This window comes from Rhinopithecus bieti, unplaced genomic scaffold (assembly GCF_001698545.2).
Source record: "Rhinopithecus bieti isolate Rb0 unplaced genomic scaffold, ASM169854v2 scaffold_2294, whole genome shotgun sequence".
NCBI lineage: Eukaryota > Metazoa > Chordata > Mammalia > Primates > Cercopithecidae > Rhinopithecus > Rhinopithecus bieti.
In genome coordinates this window covers 1,303,277-1,315,549 of record NW_016803705.1, presented here as the reverse complement: position 1 = coordinate 1,315,549, position 12,273 = coordinate 1,303,277, and the positions used below count along the sequence as shown (strand labels likewise).

General features: G+C 38.2%; 1 protein-coding gene across 1 annotated transcript in view; it reads right to left on the bottom strand.

Moving 5' to 3' along the window:
* Nucleotides 1-12,273, bottom strand: part of STIM2 (stromal interaction molecule 2) — a 166,746-nt gene that overhangs the window by 1,237 nt on the left and 153,236 nt on the right. Inside the window, 2 exon segments of the mRNA XM_017851957.1 lie at nucleotides 2-436; nucleotides 4,928-5,201. Of these exon segments, the coding sequence (XP_017707446.1) occupies nucleotides 2-436; nucleotides 4,928-5,201 (709 nt within the window).

The window sequence follows — 12,273 nt, the reverse complement described above, 5'->3', positions numbered from 1 at the left end:
ACTTTTGCTTTTCTCTCCATTATGACAAAGGTCATGTGGGATGCTGCTTATTCTGGCAACACTTGGGGCTTCCTGAACTGGTTTACTGTCATTGCCAGCTGAGGAACACGATGTGTGGCGAGGTTTAGGCACCGGGATGCCACTGGAAAGCTGGTTCATGCTACAGGATTTCTCCAAAATTCCATTGTACACTTTGCTTGCAGGACTGAAGATCATACTCTTAGTTTCTGTCAGACCTACACAGTCGGGAGAACCCCAAGACACATCCACAGTTACAGGCGAATCCCCTCGGGAGGAGTCCTCTAGGGACACCTCATCTCTTGATATCTTTCGAGGAGATAATGTTTGGTATATCTCGAGGCTTAAAGGAGGAGACTGTTTCCTTCCAATGGAAGAATTTAAGGAGTCACATTCTGAAGCTGTGTCTGGCACTTCCCTGAATGAAACACAAACAAAGGTACAAATTTTAAATCAGTATGTTCTTAAGAGTACTAGCAGACATTCTAATTAAAACAACTTTCGTTGTTTATTGCAATTTAAGAGGGAAATGATATGATTCTATATACATTTTAGCAAAATGAGAACATTACTTCTTTAAATAATATGGCTTCTCAAAACTCAATATTGGATTTTTAACATAAACCATAATAATGAAATCTTACGAACTATGGACAATATAAGTTACACCTTCTTTTTGTCAAATAAATTAATATGTTAAATTTTACAGGTGATTCAGCTATCATCTCAGCTACTTTTATGTTTTATTTCAATACTATGTTTCTTTCTAAATCAGAGTTGACACTATTTTAAAAGATGAATTTTAGTCACTGCCTCTCCCTTTGTCATTAACTTGATGAGCTATAGCTTTGTTAGGAAGGAATATACATGAAAGGAATTACACTAAAATATAAGTTCTACCAAATTTAAAAGGGGGGCAGGGAATCGAGGTGCATCAGAGTATGGCAGTGGAGGAGGGGGCAAACATATGATGCTATTTAAAAAAAAAAAAAAAAAAACAGACATTCAGTGAATTCTCACAGCATTCTTACTCTTGAATGTTTTCCTCCTTTTCTCCACAGTGGAAATATAAATTTTGTAACCCCACAACCAACATACAGTAAATGCCATCACCCATTCCTTCAAATCTCTCTCAAATCCACCATTCCTTATTACGCCCCCTGCTCCCATTCTTCCTCTGAAACAGCCAGGAACTCACCTAAATGATTGCAACGGCTTCCTAACTGGTCTCCCTGCTTTCATTCTCGCTCTTCCCTCCCAGTTACTTCTCCACACAGCCATTAAAGTGATTTTTTAAAACTCAAGCAAAACATACCATTCACTTACTTGAAACTTCCCAGTGCTTTCTCTCATACTCAGAGTAAGGTCCAAAGCCCTAGTCAAAGCGTACCAGGCTTGTACATGTGGTCCCTGGCTATCTCCAACTGTACACTCCCTCGTGTTCCTGTAACATGCCAACCTCAAGACTCCTCAGGGCCCTGCACTTGCTGTTCCCTCTGCTTGGTGTTATTTACTCTCCATCTCCACGTGGCTTACTTCTCCAGGGTATGCAGGTTACTCCTGCCTCCCCTAACCACCTTATCTGAAACAGCATTCTCTTTTGTTTTACCTGTCTTTGTTTGCAACCCCAAAACTTACCAAAACCCAAAATGATACTTTATATTAACTTGTTTATAAGCAGTATCCCCCAAAAAAGGAAATAAATAAGGACAAGGAGCCTTATTAACTTCTCTGCACTAGAAGAATGGCAAGCTCACGGTGGGTACTTCATAAATATGTGTTGGACAAATGAATGGAAGGGTGGGTGTGTGAGATATTAAAGAACAGGGATCACATCTTACTCACTTTTTTTTTCTTTTTTGAGAGCTTCACTACTTAGTCTCATTCGCTTTTGCATGCACTGAGCCTAAGGTGAATACTGTTCACTCCATGAAAGGAAATGATTAAGAAATGAAAGGGAGAGTCAAGGTAAAAAGTGTCAAAAGAAATATGGTGTGAGAAGGGAACAGAGCTGAAGACAGAACAGGAAGGCAAGAGTACACATGATTATAACCCAGCAGCTGGAACTAGGCCAGGGCCTTGTCTCACTTGTCTTGGCAGCTCATGCTATTGGCAAATGCACCTCTCATAGCAAGGACTAAATTCGTATTTAGGAAATGAATAAACTGAATGATCTCTTACCTTAGATGGCCTATGAGTACTATCATTTTCATGTTATTGATGTACACATTTACTGGACGTCTGGCACTCACTTTTGATGAATATTTTATGTTAATACCACATTTTAGATACAGACTAAGATTGCTTAATTTAGTCATTTCTATGTACTTTACTCACACATGTCTATGAAGATTGTCTTTACTACACTATAAGCTCTCAAAAGGTACAAAATCCCCTAAAGACGTAACTAATGGTTTCATATAATACACCTGCGTGTGCTGCATAATTCTCAAATGCTTTTACATTCGATAATGGGTAGCGCTAACAGAAAGTAAGCAGCAGTTCAGATATGAGGAAATGATCAGACTCAGAAATCAATCATTGGTAGAGGCATTTCTGCAAAGCTTTTTTTTGGAATGGCTGTCAATTAATTGAGCAGAATATATCATGTTCCCTGGAGCTGTTCAGCTTCCAAAGAGCAGAAGCTGATTTAGTATAATTTTACGAATTTATTTTCTTTTCTGCTATGTGGCTTGGCTGCTTTGTGTGTGAAATTCTAAGCTAGGCTAAAAATATTTTAAAAACTAGCCTCTAAACTCTGAACAATGTGTGAAAAGAATACTAATTTAAGTCAGGAGACTTGGGTTCCTAAGCTGGTCCTACCATTAATCAGTTGTAAAAGCCTCAGCAAATCACTTGATTTCTTGAGGTCTCAATTTTCCTATCTGTTAAAGTAGGAAAATTTGATTAATCACTAATGTTACCTTCTAGTTCTAACATTTGAATTCCGTAATGACAAGAATCCAAAGTGTTGCTGCTTCTGCATAACTAATCTGACTTGGATAATAAGATATAATACAACTTCAAATTTTATTTTCTTGCAGAGTACATATTCTTTGGAATGTTGAACTTAACTCTGTGTACCACTTATGCAATTTTTTCTGTTTCTTTTTTTCCGCAGAGTGACATGGAGTTGAATTCCCACTATACTTGTATAAGAAAACTTAAAGTGAGGTTTAAATGAGCATACATGTGCATAAGGCATAGAACATTAAAAAATCAGTAAATATTTAACATTATTATTCTGTAAGAATTCTGGTGGTTCAACAGAGGAGAGACTGAAAATGAAAAGGAAGAAAAGTTTTCCAAATTCAAATTCTTCTCTTATTTATGAGAGCTAGCTATGAAATTTTGACATTGCTGTTGAAATGAGAACTGAATGCTTCATCAATGCAGAAAGTTTGATTAGACAGTGCAGCTCTCGAGTTTTCCTTCTGATTTCCAGAAACCACACAAGACCAGTTCTGTCAGTAAAGTCATCTTGCTGGTGACTACGTTCATACTGCAAAGACAGATGAAAAGCTAGCCATAAAGTGTTAACCAAGCAAAGCTGCATCAGATTCTCCAACTGCAACGAGGGTACAAAACTTGCATTATCTCCTTAGGAATATGCTGCACTGATCACTTGCAAATCATAACATTTCTTTTACTACTAGATAGTTATGAATGAAAAATTATTATTTGATGATAATGTTGCCTAGAGTCACACGATAAAGAGTGTGGACCACTCCCTTTCACTTCTCAAAGAAGAGGGTAAAGCCTTTGGGGCCACATAGCTACTAAGTGTCAATACCTGAAACTAACACTCAATACCATACTGCTTTTAAAGAGGAATGCAGTTCAAGAACAGAGTTCCTCAAATTAACAGTTTCATGGAGCACTGATGTCATTAAGTTGGACTGAAATACACTGCTGCTATGCCCATTTTGTTATTAATTTACTTTTCTCCTTTAAGTTCCTGACATTTTCTTAAACCTTTGGCATATGATACTGCTTATGTGTTAGCAAGCACCAGCACATAACAGAATAAATCATTAAGTGACAATAAATATTTTTAAGTCAATCATATTTGATATTTGTGTTCAAGTATATTCAAGATCATGCTTTTCTATTTTACATATAAAATTGTTCGTGACAAGTTTATGCTCTGAGATCTGAGTCAACTGTGTCCAGTGACCTCTAAGCAGTTACTTCTCAAAATATCTACCTACATGTCTGTGGTAGGCAGAATTCTAAGGCAGCTCCCAAATTCCCAGCCTCTGGTATACACCCACCTTCTTCCAGTTTTCCAATCAAACATAAAAATAGATGCGGCTGTAAAGGGATTCCAAAGATAAAATTAAGGCCCCAAACTAGTTGATCTTAATATAGGGAGATTATTATGCAGGTGAGCCTTTGAAATTTTAGTCTAGAGATCAGAGAGACAAAAGTTGGAGACTCAAAGCAAAGGAGGAATCTACAGCAGGGAAATTCTCTGTTGCTGGCTTTGAAGATGGAGATCCTGTGGCAAGGAACAGTGGACAGCCTCCAGGAACTGAGAGCACAGGCCATGCGGCTGAGAGAAAGCACAGACACGGGGACCTCCGTCCTGGAGCCACAGGAAATGAAGTTCACCACAATCACATGAGCTTTGAGAACTGCAAGCTCCAGATGAGAATGCAGCCTGGCCAACACTGTGATTTTACCCTTGTAAGGCCCTAAGCAAAATCCCCAGTCACACCAGGCTTGGAATTCTGAGGTACAGAACTAAGAGCTAAAACATGGGTGATGTCTGAGGCTGCAAAGTCTATGGTACCTTGATATGCTGTGACAGAAAACAGAAACAATGCACCACTCCTCCTGCCCCCCTCCTCACACCTTACCCCCAACCCAGCCCCAACATGCCCTGTAGATTATTCACTGCCAATACCATTGCTTTTCAGCAGAGAAGTAAATAGCCTCTTCCTCCTCTTCATTTCGATAAAGCGCAGGGCAACTTGACACTGAGAGGATATCTGGATCAGGGGAAGGCAAGGAGTGTGGCGTGTGCTGGGGGTGGTGAGGGTGCCGGGGGTGTGACGGGTGGGGGGCGTGTGGAGCAAGCTGAGCTCGCTGAGGCTGAGGCGAGGACGGCACGATGCTGCGGCGTGAGCGGCACAGGCTGCTGCTTCTGGCTAATGATCCAGGAGGTTTAGCCATGGTCCCTGAAAAACACCAAGAATGAAAGATGCTCGTGAAGTCCAGGGTCCCCTTTACAGTCACCACAAATACATACACACAAGAGAACTGATGTCACTAATATGTCACTATTTCATCTCCCTTCATTGAAAGTTACTGTACAGTTATTACCATTCTCTACCACCTACACTCGGAAAGTTAAGAAATAGAAACAAACAAACAAACAAAAAAAACAGGTCTAAAAAACAAACAGACGTGAACATAAACATGAGGCTTTAAGAGAAAACCTAAATGTACTAACCAAAAAGGCTTAAAAATTTACCTAAGACAACAAATCTTTAAATTTAAAACCTGTATTGTATCACAAATTTTTATGACTGTTAACACAAAGACAGGACAACAGAATAAAGCAGAGTGGACTTTTACCAATGGATATCTCTTGAAATATCACAAGTTCTTTGAACCTCAATCAGTTTTAAGTCAAGGAAATCACTTAACTACTGTATGCACAGTCTCACAGCTGGTGAGGCAGAGCTCAGACCAAAACTTGTTTCTTGAATACCCACTACTGTGGAACTAAACAGAAATCTTAGATCCAACTGTTTCTGCTACCAGTCTCAGTTGAGACTTATGCAGGTGGGTAAACAAACTTCCCCTACATCTTCAATGTCCTCACTAAATGGGCATTCCATTTCTTACTCTTAACTGAATGAACATCGTTCACCTAATAACAACCTTCTCAAGCTGAAGCTGTTCACTCCTGCATGGTTCAGATGCTATAGCATCAGGACAAAAGGTGGGTGGCTTTGCTCCCCAGTACTGTCTGCACACCCTTACTCCTGCATCCTTTTATACAAATGCATTCGTGCTGAAGCGAACACTATTAAGGGACATGACTGAATCTTCCACCTCCATTTCACTAGTCACTTCCTGGATGGTCTCTGTCTTACCAGTCCTTACAACCCATCATCAACGTGGGCAACTTCACTTGTAAGACCTAGCCAACACCCTGACCAATCAAGGTTTCACCTCTTCTCCCCTGACCTTCACTTCTGCTCCACCACACACTCTCATGCCTTGCCCCACCATCATTCAGAACTGTGCTATCTTTGAATATAAGTCAGACTGGGCATGGTGGTTCACACCTGCAATCTCAACACTTGGGAAGGCCAAGCAGGGAGAATCAATTGAAGCCAGGAGTTTGAAACCAGCCTGGGCAACATAGCGAGATCCTGTCTCTACCAAAACAAACAAACAAACGACAACAAAAAAAAGTTAAGACATTAGACATTTAGATTCTGACCATGGTCCACCTTTCCAGTTCATACAGTGTGTTCCCTCCACTTATCTATCCTACTGTCAACCCAAGCTCAAGGACCTTACTCTACTGGTTATTCTTTCTCTTGCCTTGTCATTGTCTGCCTTTCCCCCTCCCACAGCATTTAAAAGCAAATTCTGAAAAGACAAACATAAAGAATGAGCAAATGACAATAACAGCAACAAAAAACCCCTCTACCCCAGACTGATTTTCAGCTGACATATCTCTGTTCCTGTTTATGAAGAACTGTCTATGTTACTGTCTCTACTATTTCATCTTCACTCATTCACCAAAGAAACTGTACAGTGTTTACTTACACATTCACAATTTCACTGAAACCATTCTCAACCAGATCATGATCTACTACCTCAAGGTTGCTAAATTCAATCAGTACTTCAATCCTTCCTTGACATCTGATCAGCATCGAACAGTGATTATTACTGTGCCCTTTGCTTGTCTTCTCCAAGCATATTCTCATCTCCTCTTTCACCCATCCCTTGACTGCTGGTCTTCTTCAAAGTTCTATTCTAAGCCTTGTTCTATTCTCGTTCCACTTAATCTTCTGGAGTACGTTCATCTACTCTCATGACTTCAATGATCATTTGTGGTCTACAGAAGCCCAGATCTGTAACTCCAGGTTTAATCTTTCTCCTGAACCCTTATATCCAACCTCCCAATGGACACATGAATGTGCCACACGTGCCCAAACTGAATTAAACATTTTCCTTCCCAAACTCACACCTCCTTCTGTGTTCCTTAGCTCAGTAAATAACATCACCACCTACTCAGTCATCAGAACTGTCAACACAGATATTCTTGACTCTTCTTCCTCCACCAAAATCCACCTCTAGTTAACCACAGGGTTTCTACCTCTCTAATATCTTTCAAATCTGTCTGCTCTCCTACACCCTCACTGCTGATGGATTATACTGGACTACTGTACCCGTATTGTATTATAAAGTCCTGATTTCCCCCTTCCAATTTATTCTCCAAACTGCACCTGCAAGTTCACTCTAAAATGGAAAAAGAAAATGAAGGTGTATTGCTTAAAACTCTTAAAGTGAAACCCCTTACCACGGACCAGACTGCCCTCCTTACCCAGCCTCTGTTTTAGAGCTAGTGTCCCTCTGTTCTGTTACAGGAATATTAGAAGCAGTATATCTCTCTCAGCTCCTCAGAGGTATCACATTCTCTCTCACCTCCACGCCTCCTTTCCCCATCTCTCTCTTGACCTACAATTTCAGGTCTTTGCTTAAGTGGCATTTCCTCCAGGAAAGTTCCCAGGGTCCCTCCAAGTTTGAGGTCAGTGTTTTCCCTTGTGTCCACTCAGCAATACCACAGTATATTTCCCTATCGCATAATTTATCTCAATGCACTGCTCCACTAGACTCTAAGTTCCATAAAAGCAATCACTGTGTATCATGTTCAACTTTGCATCACAACACCAGGCTATCATAGTGCTGGGTAAAAAGTAGATGCTCCATAAGTATCTGCTCAGTAAATCAACGAATGTTACAAACTTTTAAAAGCCACTGAAATAACGTGATGAATTGAAACAAAGAAAAATAAAGTAAAAGTAAAATAAAGTGTAATTAAAAGGCTTTTTCCAAACACAAAAAAATATAATATGGAAATATTTGTAATTTAGCTGGCAAACAGAATTTTCTCTCACTTATTTATAAGGATTCATTATAGAGAACTATAGGGCTCCTGCAAATCTTTAGTCTGATGTTTTCTCTCTGCCAAAGAAGAAAATATGTCTTGTAAAGACTAAAAAAAAAGTGTCTTAAATTCTACAATTCTCGACATATACTGCAGTCATCTGAGCAATCACCCATTACTTGGAATATACAGTAAAACCAGCAAGATTCAGTCATGACTGTAAGTATGGTGGGAGAGGAATCAGGTCTGAGAGGAATCAGGATTCGCTACTTGGAAAAATGAATACTATCCACAGAGAGAGATACACACACACACACACACACACACACACACACACACACACACACACACATATATATACACACACACATACACACACACACATATTGCATAAGGAAGTTTTAAAAAGGAAATAGTTTATGTAAGAAAAATTCTAAGTAATGCAATAAAGAATATAAGAATCAGTAAATTTGTCACATCTGTAAGTTGTTTACAACTTGACAACCTTTTCCAAAAATATCTTATTACATATTTTGCCATCTCTTTTGCCTTAAAAAATCTGTCCGTTAAGAGTTATGTACACTGAAGAGCTGAGGGTTATCCTTCCTCCTTGTTGTTGAAGAAGTCTATGTAGGGCTGAAAACATTTGCAACATCACAAACTTCATGGAAGATTAAAAAGCAGTGCACTTTGGCCTTGTAACAAGTTATCTTTTACATAAAGCAAATATGAATGCCTTATAATACTCTCAGGCCATTAATCATTCCTAACGCAGATAAACATTCATTCATGTCTGTGATTTATCACAGTAGGTAAATGACACATTAAAGGTCACTGTATAGGAATCTATTTCTGGGATAACTTTTCATTCTAATATTGATAATTACCTATAGAAGTAGAGCAGTTTAATATGACCCTGTATTTGTGAACTATATTTTGTGATGTTTCTTAGTTGAAGAGGATAAAATTTTGTTTTCAAGAAGGGATTCCCTACTAACAAGAACCAAAAATAAGCAATGTATATACTTCTGGTTCTAACAACATGGCAGTCAAAGGTAACCTGACAATTATCTCCCAATACCCAACAACACAGTTTAAATACCCTCAAACATTCTTATATAATGGATAAAATATAACAATTGCTTTAAACACATAGCTGAGTTTGTAAGGAGAACAGAAAACTCTCAGAGGCCAAAACAAAAACTAAAAGTAAATGCTAATATGATGCAACTGTTATGGGAGGTTATCAGTCTCATTAATCTATGGGTTTGGGGTTTAATTTGGGGATATAAGATTAGGCTTCGGGCCCATGTTAGGTACTGGAATAGTGAGTCAGTGTTCTGGATAAAAGCCTGGACCTAGAAGGACTACATTCCTCTGTGAAAGGGTAAATTTCTAACTAATGAGCAAGCAAATTTCTTTTATTTCAAGATCTCTAAATATAGGGATTTTAAAGGGCTTCTGTGAAAAACTCAATACTCTGGGCCTATATCTCATATGAGATTGGAGTGCAAGCTCATGCTACCAAAAGGGTCTATGAAACTGTATTCCAAAGAGTTAACATAAAAAACTGGTCCCAACTTGGTGATATCCAAGTTGAAACTACTGCAGGAAGCAAAGAAAGGCATTTGAGGGGCACTTTACCACTTACACAGTTTTCTCCAGGTTGGAATAATGGCAATCTCCTTAAAAATAGCTACGTAAGAAATTATAAAACAGGAGAGAGAAAGCAATCCGCTATGCAAACACAGGAAACTGCTGTAACAATTGACCAAGAATATCAAATATGAGGATGATCAAATGAAAACTAAAAAATAGGGATTCTTTTTACATCATGAAACTATATAACAATAAATAGAAAATATGAGAAAAGAAAGCATTAAAACATAGATTTGATGAAGAATCAAACAGAACTAATAGAAATGAAAAACAGTAATTAGAGTTAAACATTCAGAGGATGAGCTAAAACGAAATTAGAACTGAAGAAATAATTAGTAAGCTGGAAGGCAGATCTGAGGAGATGTCTCTAAATGCAGCGTAGATAGATAAAAGACTACAAAAGAAAAGAAATGTGGACGATAAGATGCAATAAGTAACTAACAAACTAATACTAGTCATAATATTTCTACATAACTAATATTCCAGAAGGCATGAATAGAAGAAAGAAAAAATAATATTCAAAGAGATAATGGCTAATGGTTTTTTTTCCAGAACTGATAAAAGACACATCCTTCAGATTCAAGAAACACACCAAATATTAGCAAAAAAAAACTGTTTAAATCCACACCCAATCATATTACAGGGAAACCACATGACAACAAAGACCATGAGAACATTTTTCAAACAATCGGAGAAATGGCAGCTTATCTACTAAAAAGAACCTGAACCAAGCTGACTGACTACAAACTTCTCAACAGCAACAATGACAACCTCAAAAGAGCTGAGAAATAATTATTGAAAACTAATTGTTAATCTGGAATTTTATATCCAGATACATTATTACTCTCAAGTGAGACTGAAAATAAAGACATTTTCAGGCAAAGACTAAGAGAATTTATCATTCCCAATTGCTCACTGAAGTAGCTTTTACTGAAGAACATATTTTTAAGAAAGAAAAAAAAGAAATGAGTAACAAGCAAAATGCAATGATAAACAGAGAAATAAACACATATGTAAATTATGACTGAAAGAAACAACAAAAACAGTGACTGTTTTGAGAGACTTTCAAAACAAAACAAAATACCAGACAACGCTAACACATGATTTAAGATGGGAGAGCAGTGGCTAAAATTAAAGCCTCTGAAGATCCTGAATTGTTCAAGAGAATGAGAAAAGGTAAGAAGAGGTGTGTAAAACAGAAACCACAAAACAAGATTCCAGAGATAAATTCAAACAGATCAGCAAGGGAAGTAAATATATTTGCATTAAATTTGCCTTAGCCAGCAACATATTCTAAAATAGGATACAAAATAAAACCAGTTACTGCTATTTCTTGTAGAGATGTATCTAGTGTCTAATAATGGAAAATTTAGAAGAAAGTGAAAAGATACGCTAGGCAAATATTAATCAAAAGAAAGCTATTATAGGTATTTCAGTATCAGGTAGTATAAACTTAAAGGCAAAAAGTATTAGCCATAAAGCAGTGTCCACGTAACTATAAAAGGAACAGTTAATCTGTAAAGAAGATATTATACCTGAACTTGTATTCACCAAATAACTTAGTACAAACTATATAAAACAGAAATGGGTAGAACTGTAAGGAGAAACTGACCACCATGGGTGGGAGCAAGCAATAGAATAACAGACAAAAATGTATAAGTATATAGAAGATTTTATCATAACAGACTGCATAGTACCCTGTAACTAACAATTAAGGAAAATGTAATTTCCAGATATAGACAGAACCATTAAAATATATGACCAATAAATACTAAGTCACAAAGCAAGTATCAGGAAATACAAAAAAAGTCATACTGACCTATTCTCTAACCACACACAAAGTAGAAATCAATAGGCAAAGATGTTTTTAAAGAACAGACAACAAAAAAACAAAACATACATGCATATCTGGAAATTAAAACATATGCTTTTAGGTAATTCATATTTCAGTGACAAATTAGTAATTAAAAACCTTGTAATATTTGATGATCATAATCAGATTAACATGTCAAAACTTGTGGAGGTGGCTAAGGTGGTTCTTAAAGAGAAAATTCATAGCCTTAAGATAATATGAGATATTTAGAGGGGCGGAGCAAGATGGCCGAATAGGAACAGCTCCAGTCTCCAACTCCCAGCGCGAGCGACACAGAAGACCGGTGATTTCTGCATTTTTAACTGAGGTACTGGGGTCATCTCACCAGGGAGTGCCGGACAATCGGTGCTGGTCAGCTGCTGCAGCCTGACCAGCGAGAGCTGAAGCAGGGCGAGGCATCACCTCACCTGGGAAGTGCAAGGGGGAAGGGAATCCCTTTTCCTAGCCAGGGGAACTGAGACACACAACACCTGGAAAATCGGGTAACTCCCACCCCAATACCGCGCTTTAAGCAAACGGGCACACCAGAAGAATATATCCCTCACCTGGCCGGGAGGGTCCCACGCCCACGGAGCCTCCCTCATTG